Here is a 24742-nt window from a genome sequence, read left to right as displayed (position 1 = left end):
ATAAAAAAAAAAAAAAACTAAAAAGATAAATGAATTATCGAAGTAGCGTAAATGATGTCATCGATCGTGAGAATAAACGAAGGGCTCGTTCCATTTTTTTTTGTGCTGTATCTCTTTGTGCTTTTATAATTCTGTATATATATATGGCTATTTATTCCTTTCTTGCGTTTTGTCGTTTTTTTTCCCGATTGTTCTCCATGTCTGTTGTTTCAATCTATTGCTCTGTATTGTATTTATTTTGGTTTTACGCGAGCGTGTTCTCTCTTGTTTCTTGGCACTTTCTTCGCAATTTTTTTTTCTTTACAAGCTTTAATACAAATCTCTCTTTCTATCTTTCTCTCACTATTTCCCCCTCTATATCTCATCATTTAAATATTTACGCTTGATAAATAACCGCGGGATGCGGATCTGCGGGCGATACTCATCATTATCGAGTACAATGACCGAGGTTCCTCGCATAAAACTGCGAGGTTCCCCGGGAACAGATCTCGCCAAGCGGATCCGCAATCGCCGCTTCTTCGAAATATATTATTAAATATAATATACAAATTTATACCCGACTAAAAAATCTCCCTTGCGCGATCTCCCCCCTCCCTCCCTCCCACCCACCCCTCCCCTCCCAAAAGCGAGCGAGCGAGCGCAGCGCAAAAAGCTGCGCAACGCGTCCTCCTGATTCGTCCCTCGATTAATTAATACCCTCCCTCTATAACGTTATAATTTATACGCGTTCTCCCATGAGAATTACTCTGCCTCTTTCCTCTCTCTCACGCTCTTAATCTTACGTTAAAAAAAAGAATCTCTCGCTGGTTTCTCATATCCTTAATATCGTTAAAATTTATTAAGTTGTTAAAAACATCTAACAAAAAAAAAAATTAATATTGAGAAAGAAAGATTCGCTTAGAATCTCCCCAACAATGTATCAAAAATAAACCTACATTCTTAGACTCGTGTTTCCCTCTTTCATTCTACCTTCTCATTCTATCCTATCTATTTCCCCCTTTATTCGTGTGCGTTTGTGCTTAAGCACATCCATCGGAGTGCGATGCAGCGGAGAAAAGGAAGACTGGCATTCTCGTAGCTTCATCTCGATCCTCGTTTAATCATCGAGCCGATTTTTGATGAGCTCCATTTTTCTCGCCACGATTTAATTTTAATCTTGATTCAATCGATTTTCTCTCAAACTCGAAAAATGAGACAAATATGCTCCCCCTTTCATTCTAAATTTACTTTCATAAACATAAATTGAATTTAAACAAGGTAAATAACTGATTTTTCTTTAAAAAAATTTCATTTTTGAAAGAAAAAAAGTCATATATGTTTTATTATTTATATATAAATTAATCCATAAATAGTGTCCATTAATTTAGCTTACGAAAAGCTATTTCCCGAAAGATATACAAAAAAAAAATCGAACTGTATTCAAAATTTAACACTCCGATGATGAAATTAAACTTTGTTCAGAATCGAAGACACTACGAATCAAATGCACATCTTCGTTTTCCGCTGCAAGTTACGATCTTATTATAATATTCACGCGCGCGCGCATCATCGAAATTTCATATCCTCAGCTTTCCTCGAAAGAGATATAAAAAAAACAAAAACGCGATTAAACACGATATTACACCTCTCTATTATATCTCCCGTATCCTGCGTCTCTCTTAAAACTCGATTAGTCTTATCCATCCTTAAACTCGTGTATCTTTGTACTAAGCGCATACCGAAAGTCGAGATTTGTAAACCGGCTGGGTCCGTGGAGGATCCAGCAGACCCAATGGGCACACCCTGTGGAGTTCCATATGGCCGGTGCCGCTTCAATCTTGCATCGTTAAGCTCGATCGATGGAAAAGAGTCTCGAATTTTCAAACAGTTCGAACAAGTTCGAACAAATCCGAGCAAGTTCGAACAAGTCCAAACAAGTTCGAACAAGTCCAAACAAGTTCGAACAAATCCGAGCAAGTTCGAACAAGTCCAAGCAAGTTCGAATAAGTCCGAGCAAGTTCAAATAAGTCCAAACAAGTTCGAACAAATCTGAGCAAGTTCAAACAAATCCGAGCAAGTTCGAATAAGTCCAAACAAGTTCGAACAAATCCGAGCAAGTTCAAACAAGTCCGAATAAGTCCGAACAAGTTCGAACAAGTCCGAATAAGTCCGAACAAGTCAGAGCGAGATGACACATGGATAATCGAATAATAATAATTATAAAGAGAGAATAAGCGCCAGATTTCATTCGCGAATCAATAACAACACGTCGAGCTTGAACAACGCGAGACTGCGGGCCATGATTGGTTATTACATAATTGGTTAGTCCATTTGTGTTTGTTGAATTTTTCTTGGTCATGCTGAGTACACGACCGCTCTGTAGAGAGGCGGTTTCCTCGAATTTATTTGATTTCATAGCGTTCTTCATCTCGCACTTTCCGCCTTGATCTCCCTATCGATCCGTCCGAATCTCTCTCTCTCTCTTTCTCTTCACGTCTCTTCGGAATCTCCTCAAAACTCGAAACATACAGTGATCGCGACGTGCATCCATCGATACTCCGCTACGTTATTTTCGTAATTTCCGGAAGAACATTGTCAATCTTTGACATCGACATGAAATATCACATTTCATATCCTTCCGAATATTTATTCACAGGTTACCTTCAAAAAGGGAATATCTCTCTCTCTCTCTCTCAGCCCTGCGTACGTAGCGGAATAATAATGGACAAGGGTACACGCTGCGAGTCACGATATCGATATGAAATCGTCGCGCTTCGCGGTTCTCGTCCTCTGACGTTTCACAATTTCAGCCAAAATTGCGAGGCTCATTAGGACGGCGCGCGAAGGCTTCATCTCATATCGACGACCACCATCTATAACGTGGGCGGCACGTGAGACTAGCATCGGCGAAGAAAATCGCCGATGCTAGACTCTCCTGCCTCTCTTTTACCCTCTTAAGTCTCGATTACCCCTCTTAATTCTCTTTCGCGTTAAGCCTAAATTTAATTTTCTTTACGTCTTTCTCCTCGCCGTCTAACTCCTAATCAGTAATCAATTACTTATCGAATAATTATTATTAACACACGCACACTCACACATTATTACATTCATGATAAAAGTAAAAATCCCTGAAGTTGTATCGGTTATTCTTTTTGTCTCCCCTCCTTCGCTCTCTCTCTCTCTCTCTCTCTCTTCTTCCTCTCCATCTCTCTTGCTGTTGTTCTTGCGTGCGTACCGACTGTCGCTTTCTTCTCAATCTCTCCCTGTGCTGGAGAAACGTTCTTCAGTAACACTCTTTAAAAATACGGCACAAATACGGCCAGTTCGTATCGTACCATACGCTAGGACTTTTGCTTCCTCTCTTGCTACCTCTCTCTCTCTCTCTCTCTCTCTCTCTCTGTCTCTCTCTAGTTCCATGTTTTCGATTTTTCTTTTTTTCTGTTTTCATCGCCATCAATCATCCGTGCCAAGCGACTCGATATCTCGTCGGCGCTGTTCTCGACATCTTGATGACTGCTCGTCGATCTCCCCTCCCATCTTTATCTATCTGACCCCTCTCTCTCTCTCTCTCTCTCTCACTCTCGCGGCTCTTGAGGAACTTGAGGTGAATAGAGCGTACACGACGCATTTCACTTCACTAATACGAAAAAACTCATAGTCGCTTCTTCTTTGGTATTACATGGTGCGAGGAGGGGCGGGATGGGGGCGTAGGAGTCACTTTATTGTTTTTCTCCTCCTGAGGCATCCTGACTTATTTTAATGTCGACGACCGGGAACGAGTCGCTGTCCCACGGTGTTCACGGTGTCTCTATGGTTACTCTTTAAGTCCCATATTATTTCAATGTAACGTCTCTTGTTGGATTGTGATATATAAAAAACTGTGTATCTAAGTTTGCGCTTTTGCATCCGTTTGTTGTTGCTTTTAAGAAAAACCGCTTTCCTCCTGTAGTTCTAGTTAAGAAGTAAGTAAATAGTATATAGCGATAATAGTAGTATGTAATAATAATAGTAATAGTTGCAGTAGTAGTATGTAATAACAGGTATAACGTAATATGTAATTGTCACTTAACTTTCTCTCTCTGTATATTATTAATAACTTTAATATTAGATAGACTTCTTTTTTTTTTTTTTAGATTAATCGGTTTATCCTTTCTCCCGCACGTTTCACTTTCCTCTATCGTATTAAATCTTTAACCGTAATGCAATGAGGTAATAAGGTTGTGTGTTTTTCTCTTTTTTATTATTTTTTTTTTCTTTAATGCCTTATCAGTTTGTTCTCTCAAATCATCGTATCCTATTTCATCGGCGGCGGTGGTTTCGTTATAGCGCTGCGAAATCGGGTCGTGCGCGGTCACACGTGTCGCTTTGTCGTTGTCGCAGGATGTGGACGCGACGCGTAGAGCGAAGGGGAAAACGACACGGTTAATCCCTTGGTCAACGAGAGTGATCAAGTAAAACCGGCAGTGTATCTTGGGCTGGAGCCGAGCCAGCTTAGATTAGTACGCTTTTGGCGTTCTTCCGTTCGGTCGCAGCGAGTACGTCCCTCGTGTGTCCTCGCTCGATCCTTCGTCGATCCTGTCAGATTTTTCGTCGACTGGAGAATCGCGATTTCCAGCCAATGCGATCGATTTCGTTTCGCAACAATTGCGTTTCCCATTGGCGACGAGACGTCCAGGACGCGGAGCATCATTCGTTGACGATTAAAGTCGAGGTCGATCACGATAGACGCGCGTGTCAAACCGAACGGAGAGCCTCGTTGACTGACAGTTACATTTACATCGGGTCTCGGATCCCTCGAAATTGGAATCCTCCGCGAATTCTCAGAATTAACTCGCCGCCGAGCTCGCCGAGACGCTACGAATTCATTCCCGGGGAATTCTCGTCAACTTGTCTTATATTATAACTCCCGGATCACGCTCGCAGAAAGCGGAAATTCTCGGGAATCAATTCGCAGGGTTCGGAGAGTTCGAGAATCGATCGTGGCTGATGTCGAGTTAACTCTCAGAAACGTTGTCTCAGCGCGTCTTCCCGTCACAATCTGCGCGTCGCGCACTCTCGTTCAAAGCCCTCCCCCGCCGGGGAGGATTTCGTGCCTCGCGAGAGGAGGAGGTGGTCGTGTTAAGCTCGGCCTCTCGACGAGAGAGAATGTCAAAGCGACGACGAGGCCACTCCGGCGAATAAAACGGATAGGCGTCGGTCCGCGTCAATGTGGATGTCATCGACGTTACTGGCTTTGCGGCGATTGTGGCGGCTGCTGCTGCTGGCTGGATGGTGAACCGCTCGATTGCTGGGGCTGCGACGTCGCACCGCCCTGAGAGGTAGCGCTGCCGTCTCTCTTGGAACGGGACGCGCCCTCCTGGCTGCTACCGCGACCGGCACGCGAGCCAGCTCCGCTGGTTCCTCCGGGGGTGCCCGATTGCAAGACCATGGCGCGGATTCTTCTCTGGGCCGACTGCGAGACAAATGATTCGAGTAAAGAAATTGTTTCTACCATTTTCTCTCAATTTATATCGAGTCAATAAATAACACAGGCCTGCGAGATTTTTTTTTTAAAGATGCAATAGTGATTTCCGACGTAATTTTGTGAGCTAAATTCGAATCTGGTCGCCGAATTTGCGTAGCACGTCACGTTTTTGAGTAATTTGTTATTAAATGGCTTAAAAATCGCTATTTTGGCCAATTTCATGAATTTATTGCGAGGAAACCAAATTTTTTGAAATATTTCTGCCAATGGCATCGTATAATACTCACTTTCGCCTTTCAAATCCACCTTCGATTACCGCTGCACGATTTTTTTTCGCTGAGATATATAAGTATGACGTTGTAAGAAAATTTACGTTAAAGAAAATTTATATAGACATCAATATGGTAGATCCATGATCTTGAAATTTGAAAAGACTGACATATGTCAGGTTCGGTTGGCCAAAAAAATATTGTAAAGAAATGTCTAATACAGTTGTTACACATTTTGATAAATTTTTTTAAATTTTATGCCTTTTTATTGTGATTCTATTCGCCATATTGGATGCGCCATTTTTAATTTCAAAAGGTGACAGAAGGTATTTAAAAATATATATTTTTACTCTAATTTTGATTCGTAGTGAGATAGAGAGGTGGCACGGTTGATTTAGAATGGCTTATTAAATCCCTATGCATGACCAGTCTTATAACTTGTATATCTGAGCGAAAAAAAATCGTGCGGTGGTGATCGAAAGTGGATTCGAAAGATGAAAGTGAGTACTATACGATGCCATTGACAGAAATATTTCAAAAAATTTGGTTTACTCACAATAAATTCATGAAAGTGGCCAAAATAGCGATTTTTGGGCTATTCAACTACAAATAACTCAAAAACCTGACGTGATACGCAAATTCGGCGGCCAGATTCGGATTCAGCGCACAAAATTACGTCAAAAATCACCATTGCATCTTAAAAAAGAAATTTTGACTCCCTTTTTTGCAGACCTGTGTAATTTTATCAAATAAAATTTGTGCATTCAGGCGTAAAATTACTTTGAGGAGGCGCATTTATTCTACCTGAACGGAGAAGAACGGGCCAATGATATGGACGGTGGTCTCTTCTTCAGCTGAAGGAGGAGTGGCTTGTTGTTCCGATAGTTTAATGACGCTACCGGTCACGCGTTGCAGCTCTCTAACGTTTTGACCGCCTTTGCCGATGATACGACCGACTTGGGTGCTGGGCACGAGGATCTCAATGGTCAGTCTAACGTCTTCAGTGCCTGCGACATAGCCTTCCTCCCGCATCTTCTCAAAGATCAAGTACTGGGCCTGAAATCGCAATTCAATTTCAATGATGCAATCAAGGTAAAGATAAATTCGAATTTTTGTCTTAAGGATCGGTAGATCGTAAGAAACTAAATGTAAAAAAAAAAAAGAAAAAAAGAAGAAGAAAAGATGAAAAGAAGAAAGAAAATAATGAAAAAGAGGGGAAAAAATGTTGAAGGGTCAAACGGAACCGATCCTCGCATTGGGTTCGACGAGATCGGTACGGGGCCCTTGTCTTTGATATTCCTGCTGATTCAAGTTGATGCATAAAAGACAACATCTACCCAAAATTCAGCAGGGTAACTGAAGGATATTTTTTTTAAGTATCATGCTGAGATTTGAACTCGCGACCCTTTGCAACGCCAGTCTGACGCTAATTCCTATCTGCCAATACGGCATCGAAGTTACACGAACACTAAAACGTCCATAGCGATTACAATAGATTCTTATCAATCATTACCAAATCCAGGATATATTTTTACAAAATGTTATCCCTATTTAAACTTTATCGAAAAGAATTTCGAGATGCAAATTTCAAGAGAATCACAAGATGCAAAAAGTCGTCACCAAGAGATGACGATGATGTTTACCTTCCACTGAGATTCCGGGGAGCCGATGATGGTGACCTTTCTTTCGGTTTGCTGCTCGGCCGGCTTGTCCTGTTCGAGAGGCGCGATCTTGACGCTGGCTCCAGAGAACCTGATGATATTACGAATGTGGGAGCCCTTGGTGCCGATGATGGCACCGACGCTATTGTTGGGAATGTATAGAAAGGTCGTCTCCTGAGTGTCGCTAGCGGGGACGCCCTGTTGAGTAGGTAGGCTGCTCTGGTAGGGATACGGGGCGGGTCCCGAGCCATAGAGGCCGGGTCCGCGGGAGCTGTAGCCCATTCCGGCGGTGGACATCATGGCCATCGGATGAAGACCGGGGAACATCATGCTTTGCGGCTAAACACATCGATCAATAATTTTATTACATTACGCAACGAGCAATCTTCAGAGATCTTCGAGAAATCAAGGGCACAAAGTACATTTAAGCAAAAGTTTGACGAAAGATTTTCTATTCTAAACTTTTCAATTTTTCATATTCCACACTGAGAAAAAAATCTGGTTGCATTAATTAGAATTCTGGTAGATTCAACCAGTATGTCTGTTGGAAAATGGACGAACCAGAATTCTTGTAGGAATTATCAGGTGAATCTGATTAATTTCTTTCTGTTAAATTTACCATATTTTCTGGTTAATAATACTAAACTCATCAGCATCAAGTCGTCTAAAATTTTTTTCCATCTAATCTCAAAAGTCTGTTTAATATTCTGAATTCAAACAAGATTATTGGATAAATTCAATCCAGATTATTGAATAAATTATTTTTAATTCAGTTTATTAGAAATTAAAGTGATAAACAGTGATGCAAGATGAGGATGCAGCTCAAACACACACAATCAGAGAGCTAGCGTCCTCTTTCTGGCACTACTGCTGTAAGAAAAAAAAATATACTTTGGATTTAATGTTAATACTAGTTCTTTATATACATTTTGTGGCAAATATTGAATACGAGTTAAGTTAAGAGTGGCAAGCAAAGAAATTAATGTAACAAGAAATTTTATAGATTCAACCAGAAAATACTAATCAAATCCTTAGTAAAGTAGTATATAGTATAGTATAGTAAAATCTATTGAACATTCTAGTTATAAAAAATCGAGTCTTATCATGGTAACTAAAAATTCTTGTTTGATTTAATCAAAATGTCTTCAATCATATACGTCTTGTTGGTACAATCAAACCATTTTTCTCAGTGCACGTATAAAACAAATCAGAGATTCTTAACCCATTTAGACCTAAATTTTTTCTGGTAATATAAAAAATTATTCTATATTTTATTCTATATTTTATTTATTCTATATTTTATTCATAATTATTCTATATTTTAATTAATTTTTATTGATGCTAAGGGTTTAAAACGACGAGATATATATATTTTTTTAAGAATTAGGAATTAGTTTCCAAGTCCAATCCGAGAGATCGCAGGGAAACTAATTCTAAAAAATAACTATTTCACATGATTTTAAAGTTTTTGTGCATAATTGTGTACATAGGGTCTGAATGGGTTAATGTCCTTATATTCTTTAAAAAAAATTTTTTAAAACTGATACATGACATCTAGAATTGAAGAAGCGCGAAGGCAATAAGACTCACAGCCATAGCTTGCAAATCATTCTCGTAACTCTGGCGCAGTTTGCTGGAGATCATGGACTCGGCCTTGCTCATGTTTTCGATCGTTCCCTTAACAGTAATAATGCGCTCGAGATTAAAGCTATTGATATCGTTGATACTGCTGACGGTGATCTTGGAATCGGTGTCCTGCATAATTCTTTTGATGGTGTTGCCGCCCTTCCCGATAATTCGACCGATGAGATTATTATGCGCGAGGATCTTGAGGGTGATCTCTCTGTCGACAGACAATAATATCAATATCAATCGATTCGTTCGTGCACAAAGAGACATTACTTCAGTCGAGCAATATAAATTACGCAAGGATCGCACTTATCGTAAATTAAATAATTAAATATAATTAATTAAATATAAAATTTAAAAAGTGACAAAATTCGAATACACTTGTGATCAGTGTTTGCTTATCTAAATAAAATTATCTAGATAATCATCTAGATAAAGAAATGGATCATCTTTATCTTTGATTAGATGAAGAAATACAAAGTATCTTTATCTTTATCTTAGATGAAAAATATGTCATCTTATCTAAAAATTCTAAGATGACGTTTTCATTATGCAAAAAAGTTTTCCAGGCAAGCTTCTAAAAATCTATCTAAAATATCTAAAATATATTTTTTACATTATTATTATTATTATTATTATATTATAAATATATTATAAATATAAATTAATAAATAAATATTTATCATATCATTTATATATACCTTTTTACTATTATTTAAATATTCTTTAGAAAAAGAGAAAGAATATGTGTTTATGATTTTAATATCCTATTTATAATCTGCGTCACATTTTTTACAAATATTTATAGTCTTCTAAAATATCTAGATAATTATCTAGATTAATAATCATCAATCGCAATAATCATCTCATCTTTCTTATCTAGATTAATAATCATCAATCGCAATAATCATCTCATCTTTCATCTAGATTAAGTAAAAGCAAAATAATCTTTATCTCATCTAAGATAAATTTACGGATTTTTATCTTTATCTTTACCTAGATAATTTTGAAATTACAGCAAACACTGCTTGTGATACATGATCCAGATGAAAAAAAAATATATGCAAGGGGAATCCGTCTAAGATTAACTTATATTGTTCGACCGATTCGACGATCACACGACGATTTTATTACGGTTCCATTTTGGGAGTATCAACGCGACTCGCGACGTCGTCGTACCCCTTATTCGTAGACGCTGCCTCCTGCTGCATGACATCCAGAATCTTCTTGCAGGCGTTCGTGCAATTCTCGGGGTTGCCGTAGATGGTGATGGCCTTCTCCAGGGAGCCGACGTTGTCCTTGCGGTGAACGTCGACTCTGGCACGGGACACCTGAGTGATCTGCCGTATCGTCGAGCCCTGCCGGCCGATGATGGCGCCCACCATGTCCGACTGGACGAGGATGCGTAGCGGGAAGTCGGTCTGACGACCGGAACCCGGCAACCCGGAGAAGGCGACGCCGCCGCCGCGCTGGCTGCGGCCCCTTCGTCGGCCCTCCGCCGAGGACATCTCCACTTTCAGCGGATTGCCGTCGTACTCGTAGCCATTCAACTGGTTCACAGCGCTGCGAGACACAGGGAAATTGTTAAATAACAGAAAAAAGGAAATTGTTATTATTACGCTTTTAAGAAAAAAATTGTCGAGATTACAAGGAATCAATCAGGTTTACTTGCGAGTTAACTAGGGTTGCGCAAGACTCGAGATGAGAGGATATTTGTAAATATATTGTATTGGTTGGAAATTTTCGAAAACTCGAGTTTCGTTTTGGTCTTGAATGAATCTTTTTAAAATGTTGTCTTGAGTTTATTAATTTAATTTTTATCTATTTCTGAATAATGGCTTAAAATAATTTAATATAATTTTTGTAACATAATAATTTAAGATAATTTATATTATCTTAAAAAGAGAGAAGAAAATTATACATATATGTGTGTTAAATATATTAATATTAATAGTATTTATAAATATATACTATATATATATATATATATATATATATATTTATATAATAGTATAATATTATATAATATTATTAATATATAAATATATAAGTTTATATATATATATATATATATATATATATAATATATCTATGCAGTATTTTAATTAGTTAATTAAAATAAATCAAGACTAAGATTGTCATCATCATTATTGAACTTATCAGGATCATTGGTTTTTACAAAAAGCTAAAATATGTATATTTGTAAATTAGAGATAAGAAAGAATTACACTATATATATTATATGAATTTACATAAAGAATTTTATTTAATAATTGAAAATTATATTAAGAAATTAAAATTTTACACAATTATTTAGCTTTCCAAAATACTATATAATATATAATAAATATATAATATTTATATATATTATATGAATTTAAGGAATTTCATTCAATAATTAAATAAATTCAATTATATAATACAGCAATTCTGCAATCTTGACAATCTTGACATATTAGTCTACTATTTTGATTAATTAATTAAAAATCTTATCTTGATCTTGTTTCGAAATTTAAAACAAGACAATATTAAGATTTGGTATCTCGTGCGGCCTTAATTTGAACCCTCCGTCAGGTCAGGTACCTGGTCATTCATGACCTACATCTTAAGAATATTTTATGAAACTCGTATAAATAATCGCATCAAATATTTCATGTATTCATGCTAAAGAAAATATCAATTTTTATTTCTAATATTTTTAAATATTTAAAATATTTAAAATAATAAATATTTCTAAATATTTTTTTTCTATAATTTTGCGAAAAAGAAATATTATTTATAAGTATTGATATTTACACAGTAAACAATTGTGCGCCCATATAAAATTAAAATTTTCCTGTGTTATCGCGTTTTGATTAGTACTTTAATGTAAAATTAACATACAACTTATATGTTATTATTTTTATAACGTTTTCATGCATTACATTTATGTCACTTTCATAACTTAACACTTTGTACACTTGCATACTTGTCTCTTAGAAATGGAATATTATTTTGAGTATTTTTAACATAATCATTTTAAGCAATCAACATGTCTCAAAGTCAGTTTAACATTCTAAGAAAAGTTCAAGTGAATCTTGAAATAATCTTAAACTTTGACAAACATGAATAATCAAATTTACTAAAATCAAATGTTTCTATTACAAATAATTTAAATTAAAACAATTACTATTGTATGTTAATATCCTCAACATTTCTTACGAGTTATTATAACTATTTTTTCATGTCATTTTTAATTAATTTGTATGTTATTTTTACATTACACTTAAAGTCACAGTAACAAAAATAAATGTTAAGTATTGTGTCAATTATAACATTTTTAGTTTGTCAATAAATAACACACGACGAATGAGTTATTTTAACTTAAAATTGAGAGTGGACTTTCTGGGACATGTGAAAAATGTTATAATATTTTATTTTTTTGACGTGTATACGCAATTTTTTCTATGATAAAAGCATCGAATCCCAAGTCTGTATTACGATAATTGACACGAATTCATATATAATAAATATATATTTATATATATATATATATATATATATATATATATATATATTATACAAATTTAAAGAATTTCATTCAATAATTAAATAAATTCAATTATATATATATATATAAAATTTAATTATATATATTATAATTTATAAATATACTATAAATTTAATTGTATATATATTGAATTTCATTCAATAATTAAATAAATTCAATTATAATACAGTGTAATTCTGCGATGTGTAATCTTGACAATCTCAGTGTATTATTTTGATTAATTAATGAAAAATCTTATCTTGATCTTTCGAAATTTGCAAGACAATATTAAGAGCGATCTCTTGCAAAAACGCAAGAGGAAAGAAAGAAAGAGATATCTTCTATCACTTACTGCTGTACTTGTTCCTGCGTCTCATAGCTGACGAGTAAGGTCTGCGTATTTGAGTCCCGCGACGACAGCTTCTCGATGTTCTGTACCTGGCCGTAATTGGAGAACAATCCCTCGAGATCTTCTATTCGGGCGTGGGCCGGGAGGTTGCTCACCAGGACTTTGGCGACGCCGCTGCTGCTGAAATCACAGGAAAATAACACTTGGAATTAAGACCGAAGGAATTATTTCCCACCGAAGGATGCCACACAAACACGTATATAATGAGATCCGTGAGATATTAAGCCGATATCTCCCCGAATAATCGTTAATTGCACACTGATTACGCGATAAGGAATGAAAGATATCTCAGTACTACTGCAAGTTGTGCGGGTGTATCTGCTGGACGTATCCATTCTCTATCCAAGTTGTATCCATTTTGTTATCTGGACCGAGTAGAGACTGCAAACGAAGGAAGAGCGCGGCCATGTAAGACTCTGACAGAATTACACGCTTCCCCGACGAGGAGCGAGATTCCGGCGCGATAATCGTCGAATAAACTCTGAAAGTGCCGAGTTGTAACCTACCGAGAAGTCGGTCTGTTTACATTAGGCCGTTATGTTGTTGTCTTACAACCTGACATGATATGCTCGATTAGCAGCGTGTTGCTATTGGAAGCACAAAATGTGTTAATGTATTATATATTTATTTAATACGTAATTTTGTATTTAATATAAATCAAATATAATTATATCTCATGTAAATTATTTTCAATATGAATTAAATATAATTATATTTAATGTACATTAGACATGTAATTTTATGTAATTTTATTTTAATGTAAATTATATTTAATATAAATCTATATAATTATATTAAATATAATTATATATTTAAGTTAGATTTATTAAGTTACTATAAATATTCGACAACACAATTGAAAAAAAATATGAGCGCAATAAAAGGAAATTAAATAACTATTATTAATTTAGATAAAAAATATATATATATGTATATATATTTCTATTAATGAATTTAAATAACATTTTTCAGAAATCAAGTAATTTTTCAAAACAATGTTTTTTGATAGATTGATGGATTATTTTTAATTTATACGATTATAACAAGAATGCTTCTCGTTAAGAGTTTTTTTTCTAGTTCATTTAATTTATTTGCTATTTATTAAATCTTCCTAAAATGAGAGAGTATTTCTATTTATATATTTATACTCACAGAAAGGTAATACTAGAGTGAAAAAAATTTTTTAATTGATCAAAAGCTCGTACACATTATATATACAGGGTGGGGCATTTATCTTGAGACAAGATAATATCTCGATTGGAGTCGATTATTTTGAAAAAAGTTTTAGACAAAAGTTGTATGGTTTCAAGGGGGACATAAGATGGTGTTATTAGTTTGATCTTGAAGAGCCACCTGAAGGACACGCGAAGGTCAGCTCCAACTTTTTAAATGGGACACCCTATATGCTTTTGCATATTCTTGTAGCTCATCTCAAGAGCTTTCCAAAACACTATAATTAAGTTAGTTTTCATTAAGTACTTTCCAAGTTATGAGGCTTGAAATCATTTTTTAATTTTACATAAACCGTAAAATATCTTGTAAAATATTCATTTTTCGATTATTTTACTTTAATACTTTTATGTACAAAATAATGAGAGGAATCAATTGGTGTAAAGAAAACTCATAGTTGTTTCGAAAAAAAAAATGTAATTTGCAATTAACAATTACATATTTTTTATGTAAAATTAAAAAATGATTTCAAGCCTCATAACTTGGAAAGTATTTAATGAAAACTAACTTAATTATAGTGTTTTGGAAAGCTCTTGAGATGAGCTACAAGAATATGCAAAAGCATATAGGGTGTCCCATTTAAAAAGTTGGAGCTGACCTTCGCGTGTCCTTCAGGTGGCTCTTCAAGATCAAACTAATGACACCATTTTATGTCCCCCTTGAAACCATACAACTTTTGTCTAAAACTTTTTTCAAAATAATCGACTCCAATCGAGATATTATCTTGTCTCAAGATAAATGCCCCACCCTGTATATTAAAAAGGAAGAATCGAAACAAATACGAAAATAGAAAGTAAAATAAATGAAATTAAATAATTCTAATTAGAAAATGTGTTAGTAAAATAATTTATTAACAAATTTAATTTACTTTAATCTTCTAGAAATCAAATCATTTCTAGTAATAATGTTTTTTGGAAGATTGATAGATTTTATATACTTTATATACATTGTTTGTCTAAATACGATACTGTATCAACTATAGTATATTTCGTTCAGGATTTCTAGAGAGTTTATAGAATCCTTTATCAAATCTTTCTTTATATGAGAGCGTTTCTATTTATTTGTGACAAAAAAAAAACCTCGTATAATATTAGATAGAAAAAAATCTGTTAATTCATTAAAAACTCCTACACACCATGTATCGTGCATCTTATAATGAAAAATTGACTGAATTAGTAAAAATATAATAAAAGAATTGTAATAAAATATAATAAAAAAATTGACTGAATTGATTGAATTAAGAATTTCTAGACTTTATGGAGCCCTTTATCAAATCTTTCCTTATACGAGAGCGTTTCTATTTATTTGTGATAAAAAAAACCTCGTATAATATTAGATAGAAAAAAATCTGTTAATTCATTAAAAACTCCTACACACCATGTATCATGCATCTTATAATGAAAAATTGACTGAATTAGTAAAAATATAATAAAAGAATTGTAATAAAATATAATAAAAAAATTGACTGAATTGATTGAATTAAGAATTTCTAGACTTTATGGAGTCCTTTATCAAATCTTTCTTTATACAAGATAATTTCTATTTATTTGTGATAAAAAAACCTCGTATAATATCAGATAGAAAAAAATTTGTTAATTCATTAAAAATAATAAAAGAATTGTAATAAAATATAATAAAAAAATTGACTGAATTGATTGAATTAAGAATTTCTAGACTTTATGGAGCCCTTTATCAAATCTTTCTTTATACGAGAGCGTTTCTATTTATTTGTAAAAAAACCTCGTATAATATTAGATAGAAAAAAATCCGTTAATTCATTAAAAACTTCACACCATTTATCGTGCATCTTATAATGAAAAACTGATAAAAATCATGATAGAGTGTCATAAAATTATTTTTTTCTTTTTTTTGGGAAATCCTAAATGTCCTTCGCAGACCGGATCGCGTGCGCGAAAGAGTCCCGAAATCCCTTTAAATCCATCACTTTACGCGTGTGTGTGCGTTTTACGGGCATCAGATTAACTTTGTTCAGGACTGCACGAGCGTAAATTGCTGCACGTCTAGGCATCGGGCGCATCGAAGGCCACCAACGACGACGACGACGACATGAATGAACCAAACGGCAAGTAAGAAGAGGGAGCGCGAGGAACAAAAAGGAGGGTGGAACGACCGAGGGAACGACTCTCACTTTCGTACGTATCGATTTTTTAGTAGGCCGACCCACTCTCATCGCCCATCGGGAGGTTGCCATCGCGAGAGCCGCGGCGAGCTTTCGAAGCGGCGCAAACAACCTTGAGAAAGACCCGCGGCGAACGACCCGGGAGACCCAGGACCTACCGGAGGACACAGTTTCGCTTTCGCGAAACGACGGGGCGACCTATATTTTTTTTTTCGCGGGAGAACAGAAGGAACGCCAGGCGCCCTTAACTCCCACTTGTTAAAGTTCGAAAATTAAAACCGCCCTGCTTTTGCACAAGAAAAAACCTTTATCCCATGTCGCGCTACACTGAGGAAAAAATTATTTGGAAATAAAAAAATTTTAGTTAACTCAAGAAAGCTATTTATTCGGTGGGCACTAATCATGTATTTACTTGTATTCAAAACATCTGTTTGCTTAAGTTAAGTATTTATTTACATATTTTTAAAAATATATATATGCTTAAAAGAATATAATTTTGAATTAAATGTTTTTATATTTTAAGTTTACAAAATATTTATTAACATGCATTGCATTTTTTATTCCCGAAAATGTTGAATTTTTTAATTTAAAAAAATTATATATTTAATTTAATAAATTATAGTATATATTTTACGAAAATAGTATTTAAATATAAAAAATATATAAATGAAAATATTGTACTTAATATAACATGCATATTTAAGTAAAATTAAATGCTTTTGCTTAAGTGAAATAAACAATTCCTTCCATTTAAAGCAAAAGTTTCAAGAAGACAAATTTATTTGATTTAAAAAAATTTTTCCCACAGTGTAGTCATCTTGATGTAATTTTTCAAAAAGATAATTTGTATGAATTTTTCCGTACAGTCGATTAAAGGCGCAGCGTTCTCTGTTTATTATTTCTTTTTTTCAAATTTTTTCATAATTAAATTGTCAAGCTTTTCACATTATTAGCTTACATCATAAAAATTCGCTGAAAACGAAAATGTGCGACATCTCTAATCATGAAGTGCCAAAACAAATTATATCGATCTGATATTATTAATACAGATAAGAAAAAAAATATAATACAATACAAAATATTTAATTATCCTTTAATTGTAATTATAATTAAATACAAGTTAATAAATAAAAAGTTTTCTCTCTTTTCTTCCAATCACAAAACTTAAAGAAAAAATTTCTTTTTTAAATAATATATATTCTCTTCACATATTAATAAAAAAAATCAATACAAAATATTTAATTAGCCCTTTAATTATAATTATAATTAAGTACAAATTAATAAATAAAAAAACTTTTCTTTTTTTCCTTTAAAAATTAGAAAAAAATTTTTGGGAAACAATATATATATATAATTCCTTCACATATTAATTGAAACAAAATTATACACACATTCAACGTTTCTTTCTCTCTTTTAATTATTAACGATCTAAGATACTAATCTTTTAGTGCGTGTTATCACTTTGGCTATGATTTCCAAAAATATGCGCGATTAATAAAAATATACACGAGAAACAACAACAACAATAATAATAATAAGCGTACCTTCGCGAAATTAAGAGTAGAAAAAGAGATGCGGTCGCGGGGAGGAGGGGGCGAAGAGGGAAGAGAGGTGGATGGAAAAGACAAAGATGCGCTAAACGCGCGAGTGCACGCGAAGAAGAGGTAGGGACGCGACAGGCGCGAACAACAATGCGGTGGAGAGACGGAGGGAGGGGAGGGGGAGGAAGTGGCCTTTGTTTCGCGTACTTCCCTTTGGGGGATTTTCGGCGGTATCCGGCGATATATAGCGCGAGGAGTGCGTGCAAACGTGCACCTCGTCTACCTCGTGGTTGCCGCCACCCGACCGCCCACCACCGGACTTCCCCCTCCGCCCCTTCTCGCCACCCCCCCCACCTTCTCCTTTCCCGTCCGTTCAACCCTTTTGCACGCACGTGTGACTCGTCGGCATGATTTCGTCGGGTCACCTTTAACGAAAGGCGGTGGATTTTCGCGAGGCAAGCCCGCAAGGGAGGCGGAAGGGAGAGGGAAGAAAGGAGGGTGGGAGGGGGCGAAAGAGGGAAGGAAGGGGAAGGGGAGAGAGGGCCTTTGCGGACAGGAGTGGATCGCGGCGGGTCACCCCCGTGGAAGAGCTTTTGATGTCCCGGCCTAAGACACTTTTTTCGGACACTTTTTCTTCCGTCCGTTTCGCTCTCGTCGCCTCCCCCCTCCCCCCCACCCCCGCGTTTTTCGTTTTTTGCGGGTTAACGAGTCGATGGAGCGAGACGGATGCGGAATGAACCGATCGGAGAGCGCGGATGGATTGACCGAAAATTTCGTGGGTCGTCGATAGCGGGTGATGCAAGAAAAAAAAAAGGACGAGGATGGAAATCTCTATCGCGGGAAAATAACGTGAATTTTTTTATGCCGCGTTCGATTAAAAAATCTTGATATCTTAATATCTATTCACATTATTTTTTTCACTGATAAATTAATAATATATGAATTAATAATGATATTGAAGGAAAATGCGTTTTAAAAGCACATTTTATAGAGAACGCGTGAATCATTTAAATTTTTTCACTTTTGAGACTACAATGTTTCTGATAATTATTTATCTGATATTTTGTGTCGTATGTGTTCGATTATAAATCTTATTTCTCACGAAAAGTACTGGCAGATGTGCAAAAAATTATTTCATATTTTGTGGCATAATAATTCCTAAAGTCATTAAAGATCTTCAGGAGGAATAAGGTCAACAGATTATCCAAATTATGTCCCTTCGAATAAATTTTCTCACTTTTACTTTTCATCTCAACTTTCTTCGATAGATATACTTTTAATAAGTCTTTAATAAAGATACACAACTTTAATAAACTCTATTTCAGAGTATTTTATTGATGTTGATTAAATAATTAAACGCGTCATCTCGACGAATTTATTAAGATTATTATATAAAAGATTACATAATACATATCCATCAATTTCTTAGAATTAACAAAAAAGCTCGCAAACCCGGAAATTCTAATTTTGATAAAATTTTACACACTTGTAGAGGGAGAGGAGTAAATAGATGAATTTCTAAATTTTCAGTTGCTGCCCAAAAACGATTCCAAGGGATAAAATCACTCTTCATATGTGTAAATTTGTAGATCTTTTACTTTTCTCGATATAGCTTTGAAAATTATTCGAGATATCGAAAAATGTTTTGTATAAAAATTTCACGATTAAAACACTTCTATTTAACGTTAATAAAATTTGGGAGAAATAATTTTTTTCCGATTTTTCAAAAAACAATCTTAATTTCTCGAATAATTTTAATTTTTTCGCAAATAATTTTCGAGATAAATCGAAAAAGGTCGCTCCACGTATGAGGGATGGTTTCACGATTAAAACACTTCTATTTAACCAAGTTTATAAAATTTGGGAAAAATATTTTTTTTCCGATTTTTCAAAAAACAAAATCTTAATTTCTCGAATAATTTTAATTTTTTCGCAAATAATTTTCGAGATAAGTCAAAAAAGGTCGTTCTACGTATGAGGATGGTTTCACTCCTTAAAATCGTTTTTGGCAACTGAAAATTTCGAAATTCATTCATTTATTAAGTATAAAGTTTCATGAAAATTAATATTTCTTGATTTGCGAGGTTTCCTCGTAAGTCAAGGAAACCTCGAGGGCGATGACGTTTATAAATACAGCCCTGCTCGAGGAACCGCCGACGTCGTCGACTTGCGCCGTCGGGACGCACAGCGTCAAAATCGATCTTGAAAAGGGAAAGTGCCCGCGGCATGACTTTACACACACATATATACGGTCGCGAAAAAAAACGCGCGTGCGAACCAACAAGGACGTTCACGAGTATCAAAATCTAGGGAGTTCCTAGCTTTCTCTGTCAGGGTGTTGTCGGAATTTCGGAAAACGGAATCTCGGAAAAGTACTAGAGTGGTGATCAACCAATCAGAATTTTTTTCCAATTTTTCGCTCCCCATGAAGTGATTTTTACGGAAAACGGAATGTTATTCTAACCTCAAATTGTTTTTCAATTTAGAAAATTTCTTTATTATTTTCTGTTATAATAAACAATACATACAAATGTCACTTTTTTATATATTTTTCTATTGTATTAATTATTTTCTTTGTCAGAAAACTATCAAAATAAATTTTTATATTTTTACTCATTTCCGAAATGCTCCGAAATATTAGTCCATGGGGAGTCCAGCCACAAAACTTTTATTCTTGACAATATGGTAACTATTTTATGTGATAAAATATTTTGATTAAATATTTATATGTACATTAATAAATACTTACCAAACAATTATTTATTAACAATAAAATTCTTCTTATAAAGATAAAAATTCAATCCCGTTTAATTCCTAGTTCTAGAATTCTAGTAGTTTTCCGAAATTCCGACTGCCATGTGATAGCACCCTCTATCATCGAAACACAGACTAAAAACGATGTGAAATATCAAGAATACATCTCTTATCCTTTATTTTTCTAGAATGTTTCTATTTCCGGGGGAAGAAGATGATGTCAACAAATTCCGTATCTTATCCACTGTCGATACGTCAAGCCATGTGTATTTCGAGTATCGTCAACGTAAATATTGCTGAAGAAGATGTATCTTATCAGTCACGATTTAGGTTCGATCAGGATACGTAAAATAAAGTGTTTGATTTGGTCCCATGTGTCGTTATAATACTGTTATCTCTCGGTCATCCTCTTTATCGGATCCACGTGAGTCACGGATTATGTGATATTTAAATAGAAGATCGATTTTAATTTTTATTATTGTGAATATTGTGAATGTATTAATTTATTTATATGAATAATAAATTTGAATAAGCTACCAATATTTTTATATAAAGTTTAAATTTCAATTTACTATCATAATAGTTCTTCAAATAATTCTGATGCTAAAAATTATACAATTACATTGTAATATAAATAAAAAAATAATTTTGTCTTCTTAATTTTAATAGAATTGCTGCTAAAATCTATCGATCCCAAACTGAAGCTATATCAATATGTGAGATTGATAATCAATATAAAATGTAAAATAAAATAAGATAAAAATATTTTAAAACATATAAAATATAATATGTAAAAGAAAATATAAAAGAATAAATATAAAAGAAAAACAGAAAATAAATAAATAAGGAAAGACGAGCAAAAATAGAAAAACATATTAAAAACATAAAGTCAAAACATCTCAAAATTCTATCGGTAAACATAATATCGATAGATCAAAATTTTTTAATGAAAAAAAAAAAAAAAAAAAATTGATCGATGATTAACCATCATTATTCATCCCTGATGAAAACATATTTTTCTTTTTCGCTAATCTCGTTCTGCAAATGCGATACGAGCCGAATCAGCCGGCGACGCGTCGAGAAATCCTTCCATTTGAACGGACCTTAAGGCTCGCCCGCATGTATACGTATGTGTATGGGAGAGAAGTTAGGCGAAAAAGGGGGCGGGAGGGCACGGTCGTTGCGCGATTCGACGTCAAGGTAGATAGATACGTACCTGCGCGACCGCGTGGCACGTGCGCCGCTTTCCAGTTACGCCTGCGTGTGCGTGACGCACGCACGTGCGCATGGCACCAGCCGCAGTGCTCTGCCTGACAATAAGCGCGATTTCTTTTTCTTTTTTTTTTTTTTATATGCAGGGACAAAATCTTATATTGTATCCAACAATCTCACGGTAGAATATATTAAATGGAAGAAGAAATATAATTTTGAAAAATATCTATAAAATTGTCAAACATTAAGAAATTAATTTTAATCCATCTCTTTTAAATAGAATTCTAATTAAGTAACTATTGAAATTATTGACAAACATAAATGAAGAACCATTTATTATATTAATATTCGCGTTTATTCAACAGGATTTTTTTATTTATTTCATCAATGATTATATTAAATCATTTATGTAGATAGAGAAATATTTATTGATCGATTTGTGAAACTGGTTCTTCATTTATTTTTGTCAAGAATTTCAATAGTTACTTAATTAGAATTCTATTTAAAAGAGATGGATTAAAATTAATTTCTTAATGTTTGATAATTTTATAGATATTTTTCAAAATTATATTTCTTTTAATTCTGTGATGGTTACTGTATTTTATAATCGAATGATGTTATTAATATATAATGATAGAATGGTTATGCATTTTGAAATTTAATTAAATAAAAATTTAGAAATTTTAATTTATAAATTAATTGTTGAAATTTATAAATTAATTGTTTTAATTACTTTAATTATTAGGAGGACTCGAATTTCTTTTTCTATTGATTATCTATGGCTGTGGCAGCCCAAACATCTGTTTCTACATTTATTCATTCATCTACATTAATGTGTCAAACTACGAGAATTTATTTAATATATATCTCGATTATGATAAAAATTTATAAATTATAAAAAGTTAGAGATAAATTATTATTGTATACACAATCAAACATAAAAGCATAACGTAACATATGCTGCAAACAGCGTTCGAGATAAGATGATGTTTCCTCAAAAGATAATAAACGATTAGACGTGTAAAAATAGAAAGGAAGAAGTTCAAAGTAAATTCGAGGTACACGTGAATTTGGTGTTCGATGTGTTTCGTAAAAAGTCTATGGGAAAAAAATAGACGAAAAGAAAAAAAATGAGATATGAAAAAAAATACCGAATTATATCCAGGTAAAACGAACGACGTGGACTCGGGGACGTGTCCCCGAGGGAACTGTGAATTTTATCCAAAGTGATAAGCGATACATGGAAAACGGTGTCGTTGCGCCTATCTACGGATAAGATAGATAGGTACCATGTTGACGCGCAATAGGGGTTGCTAATATTGACATTGGCAGCTAACTAGAGCCACTCACGCTCTATTTCTATGGTGCACTGAGGGAAAAATTTTTTTTTTGAATCAAATAAATTTGTTTTCTTCAAACTTTTGCTCTAAATGGAAGGAATTGTTTATTTCACTTAAGCAAAAGCATTTAATTTTAATTAAATATGCATGTTATATCTTAAGTATATTATTTTCATTTATATATTTTTTATATTTAAATACTATTTTCGTAAAATATATACTATAATTTATTAAATTAAATATATTATTTTTTTAAATTAAAAAATTTAAAATTTTTGGGAATAAATAATGCATTTTAATAAATATTTTGTAAAATTAAAATATAAAAGTAGTTAATTAAAAATTATATTTTTTTAAGCATATATATTTTTTTAAACATATGTAAATAAATACTTAACTTAAGCAAACAGACGTTTTTGAATACAAGTAAATGCGTGATTAGTACCCACCGAATAAATAGTTTTCTTGAGTTAACTAAATTTTTTTTATTTCAACAAGACGCACGAAGAAGAGTTAATACCTCAGGAAATCGACTGGACGTCGAATCGAGGATATTGTCGAGAGCATATGAGCAGGTAACAATTCTCAGAGAGAGGAGGAGAAGGGGAGAATTTCGAGAATCTCGTCGTTAGAGAGAAAATTCTCAGACTACACATGAAGCCGAATCTCAAATTATCTTGCTTTCTGTCACCGCATTCTCCTTTTATCCGTTTTACCAAGAGGAAGTGTTGATTCTCCTTCCAAGAAAATTTCTCAGTTTATAGAGCAAATGTGACAGTTAAGAGATTCGAATTTTTGCTAGAGCTGAAGAAAAAATCATGCAATTCTTCTCTTCTATTTTCGATTTCAATCTAATTTTTAATTTATTTAAATATCTTAAGCAATCGAATAATTATTATTTTAAATCCAATAATTATTATTTTATTAATAATAATAATATTAATAATAATAATGATTCTAATAAATCCATAAATATTAAAAAATTTTCAAGGGCAAGGCATTCAACCTTAAAGTTTATTCGATTTAATAGGCATTTATTTTTTATTTCAATGTAATTTTTAATTTATTTAAATATCTTAAGTAATAATTATTATTTTAAACCTAATAATTTTTCAGACCAAATAATTATTGTTTTATCAATAATATATAATAATAAAATAATAATAAAATGATTCCAATAAATCCATAAATATTAGAAAATGTTCAAAGGCAAGGCACCTTAAAGTTTATTCGGTAGCCGTTTATTTTCGCGCACGCTTCATCGTCATTTTCTTTCAACGCAGCTTTCTCGTCTTGATGAATCAACGTTCTCGCCCAAAGCGGATGTTTTCGCGATTCGCCGAGTATGAGACCGTTATTCAGGAGAATCTCGATACAAAAGCGGAAATTAAATAGAAGGCTTCGGAGAGAGAGAACAAAATGATGGGAATTATATTACGTAACCATTTGATCTACCATAGATGTGAAATATTATGAACAAATAACTAAAGGATAGTTAAGAATTAATTATTAATTATTAAGAATTAATTATTAAACAGATTTATAATGGAGTTTATTTTTTCACATATCTCCTATAGAAACTAAA

General features: G+C 33.7%; 1 protein-coding gene across 9 annotated transcripts in view; it reads right to left on the bottom strand.

Annotated features, from left to right (window-relative positions):
- Nucleotides 1-3264: 3264 nt before the first annotated feature.
- Nucleotides 3265-24742, bottom strand: part of LOC105258497 (insulin-like growth factor 2 mRNA-binding protein 1) — a 121075-nt gene continuing 99597 nt past the window's right edge. For 2 of the 9 annotated variants that reach the window (XM_025410183.1, XM_025410187.1), the window contains 6 exons: nucleotides 12884-13060; nucleotides 10137-10565; nucleotides 8964-9216; nucleotides 7356-7712; nucleotides 6517-6768; nucleotides 3265-5431 (listed from right to left, as the gene is read on the bottom strand). In XM_025410183.1, the coding sequence (XP_025265968.1) occupies nucleotides 5204-5431; nucleotides 6517-6768; nucleotides 7356-7712; nucleotides 8964-9216; nucleotides 10137-10565; nucleotides 12884-13060 (1696 nt within the window). In that variant the 3' untranslated portion in view covers nucleotides 3265-5203. Of the gene's footprint in view, nucleotides 5432-6516; nucleotides 6769-7355; nucleotides 7713-8963; nucleotides 9217-10136; nucleotides 10566-12883; nucleotides 13061-13235; nucleotides 13402-24742 lie in introns of those variants that run through there. The other 7 variants (XM_025410184.1, XM_025410188.1, XM_025410185.1 and 4 more) reach the window with 5 other exon arrangements.

The sequence above is a fragment of the Camponotus floridanus genome, unplaced genomic scaffold (genome assembly GCF_003227725.1).
Source record: "Camponotus floridanus strain SB8 unplaced genomic scaffold, Cflo_v7.5 scaffold3, whole genome shotgun sequence".
NCBI lineage: Eukaryota > Metazoa > Arthropoda > Insecta > Hymenoptera > Formicidae > Camponotus > Camponotus floridanus.
The sequence above is the reverse complement of the archived record's forward strand: the minus strand, read 5'-3'. Positions and strand labels throughout refer to the sequence as shown.